Here is a 16,826-nt window from a genome sequence, read left to right on the forward strand (position 1 = left end):
CTGAGCCTTTCTCTTCTCACCCGCATGAGCCATCTAGTATGCAACAAGCCGCAACACAAAATCCCAAAAAAAAAAATAGTGCCATGTATGATTAAAAACAATGCAGGCAATGACAATTAACAATGCAAGTAATTCTAGAAATAACCCAAGTACAACCTCTCAACTCATGTAACAATAAATCAAACCACAAAAAAATTAATTACGAGATCTTGTGATTCATGAGTGTGTAACACTACCTAACCGTTTCTTCACACCTAACATTGGTCTTTGACTGCAACACACAACTATCAAGGGACAATTGAGTGTCAAACTAAGTGTCTATGAGCACACTGCATGATATTAAACTTAGATTGCATCACACAACTCTCAAGAGAGAGCTAAGTGCCAGAATAAGTGTCTATGAAAACATCTCTAAACTTAGACTGCATCACACAACTCTTGAGACTTTAATAGAGAGATTAGCATGATTCTCAGTGTCTATGAAAACACAACTAAATATTAAACTTAGACTATATCACACCTCTCTTAAGAGAGATGAGTGCCAAACTGAGCAATCCTACAAACAAACATTATTATCAAAACTGAGACTGCATCACACAGATGAGTGCCAGCCTCAGATAAAAAACAAATCTTAATATTAAAATTGAAACTGCAATACAAACTCTCACAAGAGAGATGAGTGCCAGTCTCAAACCCAAAACAAAACAAACATTAATATAAAAACAAAGACTACAACTCACAACTCTCGCAAGAGAGATGAGTGCTAGTCTCAAACAAGAGAGAAGAGGTTATCTGTGGATAGGTGGGTGAACTGGGAAGTAAGGTAAGCAAACAAACATGTAGGTAGGCAGATAAAGTGGCAAAGAGGTAGGCAAACGTGGCAGTTTTTGTCCAAATACAAAAAAATAAGGTGGGACCCATCTTATACTAAGTTTATTCATACAAATACAATTATTCGTATGAATACTATGTTATTCGTACGAATAAATTGGCATAAATCACTCAATACATTTTAAATCATAAAAAGTGCAAATTTGAGTGTTTTTTCGAATCAAAAAAATAATTGGCCGAATTAATGCAACTTAGAAGAAGATGATGATGTGGCATAATGAGAGCTATAGACTTCAAGGAGGATCTAGGAGGCTCAATGAGGTCAAAGTGGCTCTGATACCACATTATGGAACTACAATGGAAAGAAGCTGATTCATTCATCAGAGATATATATGCAAGAGATATAATGTACCTATGAGCTCAAGAGAGCATCTAGATCCACAAATTTCTCCATGAATCTCTCAATCACACACCACAGTCCTATCACACAGTCCTATCACACACCACAATCCTAGAGTCCTTTAATTACACGTCATTGGATCTTTCCCACGGCTTTCGCAGGTAGAGCAGGGTATTCTCAGTATGCAAGGTTTCGAGGCTTTTTGTCACCTACAGATATATTGGTGTTGTCGTTTGTAGTATAAGTGTAGCTTAGGACCTCGAGTCGTATTTCGGTGAGAGACGTAGGCTTAAGTGGGGTAAGCAAACATAGTGCAAGCATGTGTGAAAGGAACGTGCATCATCATGGTTGGGGTAATGAAGGCTTTCACCTTCATTGGGGGTTGAAGGGTTAGAGGGAGGTTCAAGGTTTAGAAGGAGGTTCCAAGGTTCAGAGAGAGGTTCTAGAGTTTAGAAGGAGGATCCAAGGTTCAGGGTAGAGTGCATGGTGGAGAACTCATCTTCCTGGAGGTTAAGGGTTGAGGAACTAAGGGTTTAGGGGGTGCATAGGAGTGGGAGAGGAAGAAGATGTAAGAGCATGGGAGGAAAGGAGAGAGAGAAGGAGGAGGAGGAGGGGGGAGGAGGAGGAGGAGAGGGAGAGGATGGGTTGCAAGGTTGGAGGAGGAGTTGCAAGGTTAGGATATTCTTTTGGACGTGGAGTGCAAGGAAATACTTGAGACAAATGCTTGGAATACTAAAGTAGAACTCAACACAATGCCCCAAAGAGTGTGGGCTTCTTTCCATTATGGGGTTTTTATACAAGTTGGAGAGCTTCTCTCTCTGCATGTACGAATTGTAAGACTTTCTCTCTCTACATGTAGAACTTGCATATAGAAGTTTCATGCAGGAGTTGCATGTTGCATGTAGAACTCATATGTAGAACATGCATGTAAGAATTGCATGTAGGACTTGCATGTAGAACATGCGTGTAGGAGTTGGAAGTAGAACTTGCATGTTGAGGATTCCTAAGAGAGATTATTCCTAGCCTTATGCAAGTACAAGTGGAGCTTTGTCGCTACTCTACACACACCTTCTGTACTACCTAAGTCCATGTTGGCACAGAGACAACACACCTACTAACTGACACATCATCAGTCACACCTAACTCAGACACACCTAACTCAGACACACCTACACACTCACATGTGTTCACACACCCACTCATGTGATCACACTCATAATCATAGACCTTGTAATGTTTTGGTATGATCCCATTACATCAATTTGTGTAAGTTCCCTGCCATTCACCTATCAATAAAATCAATATTGAGTTTCATAGCAAAGATTCTTAATTTTTAAAAATTGAATATGTTTATATCATGCTGAGTTGTCACATTCCTATTAAGATCTTTCACTTACTATGGTATTTGGCCGTGGTTAGCACCAGTAAAACACACATCTAATGAACTCGCATGTCTGTTCCAGATGTCCAAGAGTAGATTCGGACTACTTCAAAGACCTCTGCTAAAGCAGAACATCTAGCAAATTATGGCAAGGCAAAGGCACGAGCCTACAAGATTTGGGTGCAAAACCATACCTATGCCTGAGCACTTCTCAGATACCAACAAAATAAAGATTCAGTTCTATAGCATACACTCTTCACATGCTTTCACCCACTACAGTATCTAACTATGGTCAACACCAATCGGACATAAACCTAATAAAATTGACTATCTTTTCTAGATTTCCAAGAACAAGACATGCTTACTTCAAAGCCAAGACATATTGGATCGCAACAACAATGAGGCAGGAAACCAAAGGGCTCAACAATGCTTGCATATTACCAGTCTTAAAAGGCTTAAGTCTAAGGTCACACCTATATGTAATCACCTACGAGAAGCTCACAGCTAGAAGGTGGATGACTTTGGGAGCCCTTGTTTATAGCTTCCGTTCCCTTTAAGAGAAACACTAAGAGTAGTAGTTGCAAGGTAAACGGCTTCAACAACTCACCATGTTTTCATAATAGTCGCAACACTTTTTTTTTGCAAATCTCAATGTAAAAGAAAAAATGCTATGCACTTTCAAACATGACATCACATATCTTATCATCCCTTTAAACAACATGGTAGTGATATGTAAACAATAGTTTAACTCCCCCCCTGCGCTGCAGTCTGCTCCCCCTTGCTGCAGCCTACTCCCCCATGCTGCTGCCTGCACGTCCCCCCCCCGTCCCCTCCTCTCCCCCCTGCTCTTCCTTGCTCCCCCCCCCTCTCCAGGCCCCCTCTCCTCCCCTCTCCTCTCCTCCTCTCCTCCTTCCCCTCTCCTCTACTATCGACACACACACACACACAGACATGCATTTGCATATACATTCTATTTATGGCAGGCAGCATAAGGGTAAGTTTGGCTTTCATGAGCCCTAGTTGAGCCACTTGTACAATTGGATTGATCTAAGGGCTAGAGGTAAAAATCAATTCTTCCAACATTGCAAAAGCGTAAGACTGCTTTTTCGATTGTTTTTGGATTGTTTTTTTTAATCGCTACCCTTCCTAGAGCATCGATTAATTTCCTTCCTGGAGTGAGCCTGCATTGCGAGATTTGGATGTGGTCATTCGTGCTGGAGGAGGTCGGGCTTGTTGGCTCTCGATACTACTAACAATAAGGCCATGGAGCCCCTCGCAATGTTCATGTTTGCGATGAGGAAATCCTCTCTGATGCTTGTCATCCCGCGTCTTTCAAATTTAAAAACCCTAAAGGTCAGATTTTGTTGGAAGGACTAGTCTATCCTCAAGATCTGGGGTATGCATAGTGGCTCTTATGCATCACTAGTCGGCAGCTGCCATCGCTCCTACTACTTTGGGCAGCATTCACATTCATTACAAAATTCCAAGGCATGCTCCACAAGCTCCGAATGATCAATCTAAGGGTCTTCCTCCATGAAATCACTTAGAAGCTTTGGACGATCAATCTTCAAGCCGAGGGTCTTCCTCCGTGAAGCTTTTGTTTCAATCTGAGGGTGTTCCTTCGTGAAATCACTCAATGATCAATCTCCACCGTAGGCAGGTCAAACTGAGCTGCCATAGTCACGGACCATGTGGGTGAGGAAGAAGAGGTGATGAAGCATTTGGGATGATGGACACAGATCTGGTTCATTTTGTGCTTTCCAAGCCTTGCAAGGAAGCATGATGTACATTCACATTGATTCTGGGGCAAAATGGTATCCCACCTCCTCTAACCACATCGCTGCGGCCGATGCCCGATGTGAATGTTCAAGACCGATGGGAGGGTCTAATAGTGCAATTGTGCCACATGAGATTCAGACAATTCTATTGTATACATCACGTGCCAACATGCCTGCATGCCATGTATGTAGCTAGCAGACAAATTTGGAACATAATATTCACACCTTTCGATCTTTTATGAACATCAAGGTCTACAATCGTGACACACGGTTTCATGAGGAATCTCGAAATTAAAACTTCCCTCTAGGCTACCTACTGTAACTAGATTTACGGCTTTTTATGAAGCCTATTTGCCATGGTCTACCACCAGTTGCCAGGTGATCAAATTCCCAGAGAGAACTTCTTATGCAATCATGACCCTGGCGACTGGCTATGTGGATGTATAGCATGATCTTAGAGCTCGCAGACATGCACGAAGACATTTGTAGCTTGGAGAATGAGAAGCGAGCAATGATGATCATCTTCCCCTTCAACGTATACTAGCGAGAAGATGGAACGATCGTGTACATCAATTCAGGCTTTCGAACAGTGAACGAGAAAGTGTTACATGCTGTGCGGGATTTTGGTGGACAAAGGTCTGTGGGGTTCCGCTCAGTTCTCAGGTCTTTGCAGGTCCGAATGATCGTGAGGCTCTAGCGTTGGCTTGTCACCTTGCCAAGCATCACGTTACCTTGCAAAGAGGAAACCTGTTTTTTGACAACCTCCGTAATGCTCGCATTAACATATCACCAACCGTAAAGATGTCGCCAAGCACGCCGCATGCAAAGGGAAGTAATAAATCCACAACAAGAGAAGACACTGGATGAGCAAAGCTTGGCTACAGTGAGAGATCTTTGAATACCACCCGCCCTCCAGTCCTTGACCTTTGGCTCCAAGGGCAGCCCTTGGTTGGCTCCAAGCTGCTATAAGTTGACCTTTTTGAAACAGAAATGCGACCATTGCGCTCCAACAATGATTCCCTCTCATCCCCTCTGGTTGCTAACTTGTCGTCATTGAAATTCCAATTGAGAGAGGTGCGAAGGTTTTGTCTATAGTATAAGAAGGCGAAGAAAAGAACTCATCATAGGTTGTGTGTATCGTTTTAGTGACAACAGTGCCCCAACGTTCCTTAAAAGCACGCTTCATCACCGTGTAGTTGTTGCCATGAGGGCCAGATCCAATCATGAAGGTATTTGGGAGACAATCCATTCATGGTGACGGTAAGCTTAGGTCTGTTAGAAGCTTCCGTAGCTCTTTGGCATAATCTAGCAGTTTTGGGCGGGTACTACAAACAAAAACCAAAACCAAAACCGAGAAGCGAAATCCTGGAGAACTTAAAGCTCTATCCTTGGCCATGGATTAGAGGTTGGGCATTGAGATGCAATGCCCCATTTGAAGATGATGATCAGATTGGTTCGGTGCCATGGAATTGCAAAAGGACGACTGTTTTGGAGATTGGTTCATTGCGAGATGGAAACTACAAAAAGATGGGTTTTGGAAGAGGAGAAAGATGAGTTTTGGAGAGCCTCCCTTCTTTTGAAACAATAGATGGAACCATGACGTGATGCGACTCACGAGCCAAAAAGTAATACAGTTAGCAACAATGGAGCAACAATGAGAATTCGATAATTCTATGAACTTCGACCCGAGATGATAAGCAATTTAGGCGATGCCAACAAGAAGAATTATGGGGCTATCAATAATACCTCATTGGAGCCATTAGACATGCTATAGATAATCTAAGGCTTGCGCTCTAAAAGAAATCTGCTCTTTTTGGGAAAAATTGCTAATTCATCAACTCTTTCGAAAACCAAGTCTTTGAATTTATCCAACTTTAGACTATTGAACCCAAAGCTCTATGATGCCAATGTCGATGACAACAATCCAGGTGCTGCTAATTCCCATGTATTTAGTGTATTGGTTGATTAATGTTGAAGTCCCCCATCATCCTTCTCGACACGCTTCTCTCGGCCTTGCAAACCCGAATCACATCATGCCACCGCTCTTCTATTTGATAGATTATGTGTAAACTTCACAATAACAAGCGTGAGAGCAAAGAGGACAATTGCGATCTCACTTTGGCAAATTAACATGGTACATTAATCAGCCAGGAAAAGTATACTTCTGGGATTTCATTTATTGAAGACTTACCGGGCTTCCACATCGGCATCCTTAACATTATTCAAATCATTGTGTAAGCAAAAGCTTTTGGCCATGGCTGATAGCATCTACTATCATGTAGAGCATATGCTCCCCAAGCTTGATGACTTACAACAATGTCCACCCAAGATGGAAGAAATCGCCAAAAGACAACGAGAATTTGATTTTATTGACGTTCGACTACGGTTACGGCCTCTATATCTATATATTTTGCAAACTTCAACTCTTTGGATCGTCTAGTTGATGTTGGCTCTGCCGCCCTCTCTCTCCAACATCGCTTACATCGAGAAACCACTTGGGAGGTAGAGATAAGATTTCCACGGCAAATGATGGAAGAATTCATGACAAGAATTTGGTTGATGGAATACACTCATTGAGACTTAGGTAATATATCATTCTCTTACATTTTTGCGATACTCAATCTCGGCGCTAATATTCTCAATGATTAGAACCTCAGCGCATGGGGAAGGGCCCGTTCACTTGGATTATAACTATATGGGAAAGGAAGCACTTCGCCTCCCCGCCCGCACTATGTGTGGTTATATAAATATATATATATCTATCTCTCTCTCTCTCTCTCTCTCTCTCTCTCTCTTATATATATATGTTTTCCATTTCAAGTTTTGTGTTTTCTTTTGCTTTTGCATATTCTAAATTCTTCTTTTTCTATTTGTGTGCCGAGGTGTTCTCGCAAGAAGGAAACGCTTAAACACATACGCCATTTGGTTGGGCCTGCTATTGTCAGCTTAGTTGTATTTTTCAAACACTGGCCTGTCAAGCTTTCTTCATTGTTAATTTATAATCAATGTATTATAGATCACCCTAGTTGTTTCCAAGTAAAAAAAAAAAAGAAGTAAAACTTTACATTGAATATAGAAGGAAGTGCTCTGAATACTTGTACTCTCTTGTTTTATGACCGAGAGAAGTGTAGTAGGTCATATTGGGATGGCGTCCAAAGTAGCTCCCCTCAAGCCCCGTGCTTCTTCGAGTTGTGGGAAGCATAAACGAAGGAAAGATGATGCTGCAGCTTCACAGCACCACGTCTCTCTTTCTGAATTGATGGATTCGAATCGCGAGCTCCCGGGCAAACAACGCCAATCGAAGCTCCGGAAGCTTCAGGAGCCCGATGAAGTTCGTGGATTCATAATCTTTGTTTCTCGCCTTTGCTCTCAAATGAAATTTTGTTCATCAACGAGTCCTCGTTGACGTAGCTAGAGAGCAAAGCTAGCGTTTTCTTCCGACGACAATGCAATGGACGACTTTCGAACTTAGTATGCATTTTCTCGACTTGTGCAGTATGTTAACCGTGTCCTAAGTAACAAGATCCTGCTAGAGGCCCGGAAGCAACAAATTGAAATTCAGAAAGAACGGTACTGTACATAATCTGTCTGCTGTCAGCATATCTTTCACGTCCTTCCATAGAAGGACACCGTCATGAATGAATCATATTTGCGGGATTATAGGGATGTCGAAACAGGGGTTGCAGCGGTACGGGAGGCTTTTTCTTCAATTCACAATGCCATCAGTAGCGACGAGGAGGACGGGGAGGATGATCTTTCTGATTCTTATAGCCATTACGATGAGTATGAAGTGAGCCCTTTTTTCTTTGACCGAGAAAGCTTAAAGTACCGTCCATTCATATTTAATTGCAGATGAGGTGGGTCATGTATTTAGGAAGTCCCGGAGGAGGAGGAGAAAATACTCGCAATGTTCATGGCAGAAAAGACGGTGCCTCAGCGAACCTTGGCAGATCTAATCCTTGAAAAAATTCGTGAAAACGATTCAGTCCTCCGAGATACAGGTCCTTCTTGCTCCATCAGGAGTATCATTTTCGTTAGTTACACATTTGAGATGCATGTAGATAACATTCAAAACTTTTAAGCACAGCCTTATGGGATTATTTTCCTTCACATTTTGATCAGCTGACAAACAAACCACTGTCTAATGCTCTACTCGTTTCGCTGGTTGCAGCCATGGATACAAATTGCGAGCATCAGTTGATGTGGTTTGCTGTTGCAAGCAAATTCGTTCTGACTTCGTCTTATCTTTCATGTCCAGGAGAAAGACCGATGCCTGCCGTGGATGACAAAATCATTGAAGTTTACAGAGGGTAAGTGGGGTATGTAAACTTATTTATTAGTCCATTTTATTGTAATACCGCTGATAACACAGGCAAAAAGGCTGCTTTTTGATGAGGAGTGAAGGTATTGTTTGTGTAGCAGAGTGGGAAAGCTTCTGAGTAGATACACGTCTGGGAAGGTACCAAAAGCTTTTAAAATATTGCCATCTCTCTCCAATTGGGAAGAAGTTTTATACCTTACAGAACCAGAGAAGTGGACAGCCAATGCGATGTATCAGGCCACTCGCATTTTTGCTTCGAACTTGAATGCAAAAATGGCACAGAGGTTTTATAACTTGGTTTTGCTGCCACGTGTTCGGGATGACATCGGTGCTCATAAAAGATTACACTTTGCACTGTATCAAGCTTTAAAGAAGGCCGTCTACAAGCCATCTGCCTTCTATAAAGGAATTCTTCTCCCTCTTTGTCAGGTATAAGTGCACGTCAAGACTACTTGTCAATGTTGCAGCTGGGATGTGATGACAGAATATACTTTCAAACTTGTATTAGATTAAGGTAAACTTATGCTTTTTTTGCAGTGCATTTTAAAAGCTCCCTTGATTGGCTTCGTAGCTTGATGTTACTTGCACCCGGTTGTCCTGATTTACTCAGGCACACTGAACATCAAGTGTTAACATTCTTGAAAATTTAAAGCATACTAGAATTTGCATCAGGTTAGAAGCTTGTCTAAACTATTTTCAACTGAATCTGCCAGCACATGTTATACATGCTAATCTCCTTCTTACTTGCACCCGGTTACCGTTATTTACTCAGGCACACAGAACATCAAGTGTTAACATTCTTGAAAATTTAAAGCATACTAGAATTTGCATCAGGTTTAAAGCTTGTCTAAACAATTTTTAACTGAATGCCCTTACAAATAGTGGTTTATGAAAACCATCAATATGAGTATTTTGTCAAAGGAGGGGTCTTTGTGATGTATAACTCTGTGCTCTATGCCTTTGTGTCTGGCATCAATTATTTCTACCCAACTATTTTTATGGAAAGGAGGAAAATTGAATCTCATGGATTCTTTTTAATCAATTATCGAATCTTGTTCAAGTGGAACATTTATGACAACATTACATAGTGCATTAAACGAGGCCGTTATAATGATAAATCCCTACCCATTGGAAAATTGTCTTATTGAAAATGGTGATGTAAATGGAGTTTTATAATTGTGAATTCTTACTATTGGTGGGCGTAGCCTCTGTAACAAAACCTGCTGCATTACTGGCTCATTTCCATGGAATACTTATACTTCTCCTTAGTATAATGTGAACATACTACTGGCTTCTGTGTGATCTCTTTCTTGACAGAAGTTGTCCATGTGGCTGGCCACATGCATATTATATCTGATGTATGGATGACATATATCAGGGAGCTTTGCATGCATGGTTACAGCTTTCTCCCTTTGTGCCACAGGAAGCACCTATCTTATATTTAGATGGCACCCTTTGTGCTGTGGTTACCATGAATGCATATTTATGACAAGCTACATTGGGGGGTTCAGAGACCGGTGATCCTCTGTCGTAATTTATAAAGTCCCCTTCAGTGGTGGCAGGATGAGATTGAGCCAGTGCATGTGGTGGCTCTTGTTTGCTAGGATCATGAGCTCCCAAGTTTAGTATTTTGGATCAGCCTCCACATAGATAGTTGTACAAGATTTAGACGGCACTCATCCACAGAACTTGTTAAGCTCCAATATCTTCATTGGATTTGGTGGGAAGCCTTTGTGTTTTGGAAAGAGAAACAAGTCTAATGGATGTGACTAGAGGTCATACGCTAACTTTGCTTTTGAGTGTCTCATAGCTGCTTCGAATGACCCTGTTACTCTCTCTGCCATAGCTACTAGCTTGTAGCAATAGACATTTATACAAAATTCGGGAAGAATTCGTTATCATACTTATGAGCCAGGGAGCTGTGTGAAGAGTGTGCTTTAGGTTATTACGTAGGATGCTGAAGACACAAATTGGTTGCAATCAAAGTGGAACTTATTAAACTTGTGACCATTATAAGTTGTTTGAACCAGCTTTTGAAGCAGTTATAGCTGTCCTTTAGTGCTAGCCTTCGTCATGGGTGAGTCTGCCCTTCACGTCTAGAGTGCCTACAGAAACTCAGTACAAAGACTTTGTATAAATGGATGCTCAAGTTTGTGTGGGTGTGTGGATTTGTATGTGTGAGAGCATATGTTTATACTATGGTCTACACCCACAATTGGGCTCTGATGACGTCAATGGGAATGTCATAGTAGCTAGTCTGGAATTTGTGGTTTTCAACCTTATGGGTGACTATCATGAGATTGAAACTGCACTATGTTGTGTTTGAGTTTAGAAATGTTCCTAGACTTATCTAGGTATATATTTATAGTTGTCCTTAATTGTGATTTGTTTTTTTTAAATGTCTGAAATATATGTCTATTTTGTTTTTGGTTTGGCTCACTTTTTAGCTCGATTCTTATGCAAATGCTCACAAATGTTTCAAAATAACAAACCCATGCCCCTCGCAAATAGTTGCATGCAATCAGCCAATATTTTGAAGGGGATCCTTTTGAGCTTGGAACTAGGCCAATTCTTGTCTAGAAGGTTGAGTGTAGCTTCTGTCATACTTTTTATAGACCTCTACTACGATCTAATATGTGTATAGATGTTGATGCTCCTTGCTATGAAGTTTCAAGCTATACTTGTCGCCTGGCGGTTGTTGCAAATCGTTCTTTTTTGTGGTATTGTGTATTCCTATATATCTTGAATTAGACTTGGAGTTGTTTATTGTTTTGTTTTCATCAGCAAGACACTTAGTAATTTCTAGTGCCGTTATTGCAGTCGCGAACTTGTAATTTGCGTGAAGCTGTGATCATTGGGAGTGTTATTCAAAAAGTATCGATCCCATCGCTTCATTCTAGGTATGTTTTGAGTTAGATCTTCCATTTTGTGGTCTTTTGCCTTTTAATTCAGTCTTGGATCTTGCATACCTTTCTTAACGCTTCAGATTTAAAGACTTGCGTGTTGGGACGAACTTTAATTTGGCATATTCATCTTGAAATAAATAAATAATGGATTGTTACCTTTGGATAGGGTGTTCTAAGTAGCAGGAAGGTAGCTAATGAAATGACTATTTGATAGTGCTCATCTTTGGCACAATGTTTGATATATAAAAATCTCACTTACAAGGCCTTAATACCAAGGATGTGTATATTGTAGCGTGATTTTTCTTCCCCGAGGCATGCTAGTATGCCACAGTTTCTAGAGGTGGAGCTTAGATTTCACCCTTTTTGGATTTGTATGAGGACATTCAAGAATATGTGCATTAAGTAGAGATTCTGATGCTCGGATTCTCTGATGCCAAGACACTTTCTATGAAGATGTCATTCGAATGCCACAGGCAGATATCATTCTGCACATATCATAAGCATGCCCGAGTGACATAGTAAGGCTACTTCTTGTTGGATAGTAGCATGACTCACGAGTTGGTCGTATACAATGGTTTGTAGAGATGGCCAAGAGCAGAGCGATACACATACACCCCTCATGGGGTGCTCATATTGTCTTGGAGACAAGGTACGACTAGATAGATAAAGTGCTTAGGCAACCCTGGTACTCTAAGACCAAACAAGGACACCTAGACAAGGAACAGCCAAATAGAGAGTATTGATGCTCTCTCTCTCTCTCTCTCTCTCTCTCTCTGTGGCGATTCTATGGGCTATCCATAGGTGACACTCATTCCTTGGTATGTGCCTTTACAGTCAGTTAGGTCAGTTGGTAGAGAGTACATGTACCACTTAGGACACTTAGTCCAATTAGGGCACTTTGCCCTAGGGTTTTGCTATATTGGCTCTCTTGTACTTTCAATTAGTTTTTGCAGCAATTCATTACAGCAGCTCGTTTTTGTCTTCTGTCCATCATTTCTTGAGCTTCCATTGCCTACAGTTGGTATCAGAGCAGTTCGGGGATCCCCTCAGCCATTGACAGTTTTCCCAAGCTGTTTGGCAGCCTTTTGAGCCCTCGTTCTTGCTGGTCTGCTTATTTTCTACACACCCGTGAGCATCTATGGCCTCTCCAAGCTCTTCCATCGCGATAACTTCACATTTGGCGCGTGAAGATAGCATTTTGGAGCATTTGCTCCTGCGAAGAAATACCCGTTTCAAAGCATTTTCTGTTGCAGCCGCCTCATACGCGTGGTTCTGTACGAACTATACGGACCATGAAACCGGCCTCTAATCACTCAGAGTGCAGTGGAACTAAACCTTTAATCACTTCAGCACTTATTTACAGCTCACAAAGCATATAACACAACCATTAACCATTGCATGATCACCATTTGGCATTTACCCATTTGTTCACAAAGAAAACCACTGAAAAAGGGATGGAGGCTAGAATGCCCCTGCTCAACAAACATAGACAAGTGCACCCGATTGGCCCCAAACACCGTGGCGCCCCTTTCGGTATTTCTTTATATTTCACAGTGAAATGATTACAAGTTGCATTTGGGAGACCTTCCCTGCAACTGAGCACGCAGCCCCAATTTACTAAGCCTTCGCAAGGCCTTCAAGCATAGAACACCATCACATAAGTGCACTTAACCCATAGGCTCAATCCAAAGGCATTCTCTTTCCGAGTGCAATTCCATCGGCTGTCCAGATGCAATCACACTGCACCCCAGCTACACTCTCTTTGAGTGGTTTCCAGATGGCATTCACCAAGCTTTTCAAAGCTTCAAAATAAAATCAGCAAAGTACCCAACCAAAGAATGACTCATGTAGCACTGCTTGGGCACCTGTGAGCCAAGAAAGAGGTGGCACACGAGGCCAACCAATAGCTTATGGCGAAAAGAAATTGCAGCAGCAAAATCACAACTCACCAAGCCCTGAAAACTCGAACCAAGTCCTCAATTGCCAAGAGGACATAGTAGCCAATGCCGAACTGCATTCTCAGCCAAAGAGGAGTGCAAAGGCATGAAGTAAGAGCATTTACAAGAGCCGACCAGCAAGAATTCCACTGAAAAATGCGAAAAGAAGCACTTCTGTCGCGAAGAAATGGGAGTTCTTGGGCTCAAAAGAAGCGTGCTTTAGAGAGGAATGCATTGAGAAGGTTTTGGAGAAGTTTCATTGCCAGAAAGTCCTCCAAAACTGAGAAAAACCAGTCAACCAGCGCATGGGACCACTCGAAATTCAACAGAAAGCTGTAGCTTTGCAAGAGGAGAGGCCCAGGAGGCGGTAGAAGCAAAAAGGTCCAGAAAAAACCACTTTTGCAAATTCGACCAGCAAAAGAAGTGCTCAGCTCTGCCCGTTCTACCAAACGCACGGAGGGAAAAGCATATCACTACGAAGGGGAGGCAGAGGGGAAGCCATCGGGCCAAATGGAAGTTGAGGAATCCAAACGGGTGAGGAGTTCTGAAGAAAAACGGAATTCAGCTGAAGGAGGCTGAAAAACCAGTCCAAAATCTCAACAAAGGGAGAAGATGAGAGAGAAAACCACACATGTGAAGTTTAGAAGGCCCAAGAAGGTCCAGGAATGGCAAAGGAGCATGTAGAAGGCACTAGAGCCACGTGGAACTCTAGGGGGGCCATTGAAGGTACATGGCCCTCTAGGGGGCCGATTAAAAATGCCATATCATCATTTCCCAACAACCACTCTTTTTATTCCTTGGAATGCCTTTGGGCCTAGGGATTAATTATGCTTATGTGCTAGGCACCATGCCGCGTTTAATTACACCGTTTAATTACACATTATTAAGCCCATGCTTGGACTTTTAAAACCAAAGTTGTCACGGTCTTATAGTACATTAAAGTACTTAGAATTTCACGCCCCCGTGACATACCCCTCTCTTGAAACAACAAACCACAGTTTGCTGTCCCAAAACACAGGAGTGAGCATGAAATATAGCATGAAAGAGTATACAAGAAAGCCGTAGCTATAGTATAGAGAGACAGTGAAAATATGGCTAGGAGAGGCATGCATCCATCCATATACATCGCTCAAAATCTATGTGATCCTCGGCGATCAATAGTCAAGATGCCTCAATATGATTAAGTCTCACATTAGAAATACTGTCAGCTCAGTATCTCGGATGAAACATACAGTATCATCAAGCGACCTCATGAAATCACGGTGAGCCCGTTTGTATTGAGGGAGTGGAGGTGCCACCCTCCTCTCGAACATCTAGTTATTCTCCAGATGCTCGCTCTGCTGAACTACCTGTAGGAGCCTGAACCGCAGTCGGCTCTAATTGGAAAGTATCAAGGTAAAGCTGCAATATCCTAGGTGAATTTGCCAGTTCACCTTCCTCCATCCATTTCGCATCAAGTGATGGGTAATTTTGAAATTTTACGAAGTAGCGACGGATAACCTTACCCTTGAGCTTTCTATCTCTGTGTGCCAGAATCTGCTCTTGGACCAGAAGTTCATCCTGTTCTTCCACTTCAGGCTGCACCTCATCAGGTAAATCCTCGGGAATATCTTCATGATATTGCTTTAATAAGCTCACATGAAAGGCATTATGTATCTTCCAATGCGGAGGCAACTTCAGCTTGTAAGCTACCTCGTTTATCTTTTCAAAAACCTGGAAAGGACCATAGTAATGCATGTTCAGCGTTGTGTACAACCTTTCCTTGCCTTTCTTATTTTTCAGCCTTGCCTTCTGAAAACGCAGCAAAACCCAATCACCTTTTGTGAATACCAATTCCCTGTGGTGCTTATCTGCTGCTCTTTTCTGCTTGTCCTGACTTCTTTGCAAGGCATATTTGATCTTCTTGTAAGCCTCTTCAAGGCTTTCCACAAAACAATCAGCTTCGAAGATTTTCTCTTTTGTATGCAAAATGGGAGGTATCTTGCTGGCACCTTCCACTATTTCAAAAGGTGCTTTACCTGTGGATGTGTGCACCGTATTATTGTAAGCATATTCCAGCAAAGGCAAATAATGCTCCCATTTGCTTTTGTGGTCTGAGACATAGCATTTTAACATATCCAAGATGGTAGAGTTTTCCTGCTCTGATTGTCCATCAGATTGAGGGTGAAAAGATGACGAAAAATTCAGCGTAGTGCCCATATTTTCAAACAGCCCTCTTCAAAAGAGGCTGGTCATTCTCAGATCTCTATCACTGATTATGGATTCAGGCATCCCATGATACTTGAAGACATGCTGCAGAAACAATTTGGCCATTTGATCTGCAGTAATTTTCTTTCTTACTGGCACAAAGTGGGCTTGTTTTCTAAACTTACAAATTATTGTCCACAATCCATCATGTCCAGTAGGAGTACGTGGAAGATCAAACACAAAATCCATAGCTATGCTTTGCCATGGTCTATCCGGAATTGGCAAAGGGTGTAACAACCCAGGTGCCTTCTGCTTGTCAAACTTTACTTTCTGACAAACCATGCATGTTCTCACATATTCTTCCACATCTTTCCTCAAAGATGGCCAATAAAAGTATTGCTCCACTGCTGTAATTGTTGCTGTAATTCCCCTATGTCCTGCATATGGATGAGCATGACTTTCCATCATGACTTTCTGTCGCATCTGATCAGTGACACAGAGTCGTCCATGCATCAAAATGAAACCCTCTTTCAACATATAGCGATCATGCCTTTGACCATCATAAAGCTGATCATAAATAGTTGAAAAATCAGCATCATTAACATATTGATCTTTCATCACATCTAACACATTGTTGTAAGCAATGCTCACTGCTGAAACACTGGGTTTCTTGGAGACTGCTTCAGGCTGTGGTTTCCTGGAAAGTGCATTTGCCACGACATTTTTGTTACCCGGCACATGTACAATTTGAAAATGAAACATTGAGAGGAAGTTAGCCCATCTCATGTGCTTTTCAGATAATTTTCTCCGCGTGAGAAAATATCTAAGTGGCTGATGATCTGTATGAACATAAAAATAAGCTCCAAGAAGGTAATGTTTCCATGTGGTCAAAGCATGTATCACTGCTAACATTTCCTTCTCGTATGTCTGCAAGTACAATTCAGCATCTTTGAGAACTCTACTCTCATATGCAACCACTCTGCCATCCTGCATCAAAGTGCCTCCTATGCTGTTCCCACATGCATCACAAGTTACAGCAAAGGTTTTTGCAAGATCTGGCAAGATAATAACAGGTTCAAAACACA

At 41.8% G+C, this 16,826-nt stretch overlaps 1 protein-coding gene across 2 annotated transcripts in view; it reads left to right on the forward strand.

Moving 5' to 3' along the window:
- Positions 1-7,514: 7,514 nt before the first annotated feature.
- Positions 7,515-16,826, forward strand: part of LOC147903129 (bystin-like protein) — a 52,109-nt gene continuing 42,797 nt past the window's right edge. For both annotated transcript variants that reach the window (XM_087374220.1, XM_087374219.1), the window contains exons 1-7: positions 7,515-7,721; positions 7,887-7,960; positions 8,054-8,180; positions 8,265-8,391; positions 8,649-8,700; positions 8,813-9,140; positions 11,532-11,611. In XM_087374220.1, the coding sequence (XP_087230346.1) occupies positions 7,536-7,721; positions 7,887-7,960; positions 8,054-8,180; positions 8,265-8,391; positions 8,649-8,700; positions 8,813-9,140; positions 11,532-11,611 (974 nt within the window). In that variant the 5' untranslated portion in view covers positions 7,515-7,535. The remainder of the gene's footprint in view (positions 7,722-7,886; positions 7,961-8,053; positions 8,181-8,264; positions 8,392-8,648; positions 8,701-8,812; positions 9,141-11,531; positions 11,612-16,826) is intronic.

Source organism: Dipteris shenzhenensis, chromosome 4 (assembly GCF_047967505.1).
Source record: "Dipteris shenzhenensis isolate YYH24624 ecotype China chromosome 4, Dip_SZ_1.0, whole genome shotgun sequence".
NCBI lineage: Eukaryota > Viridiplantae > Streptophyta > Polypodiopsida > Gleicheniales > Dipteridaceae > Dipteris > Dipteris shenzhenensis.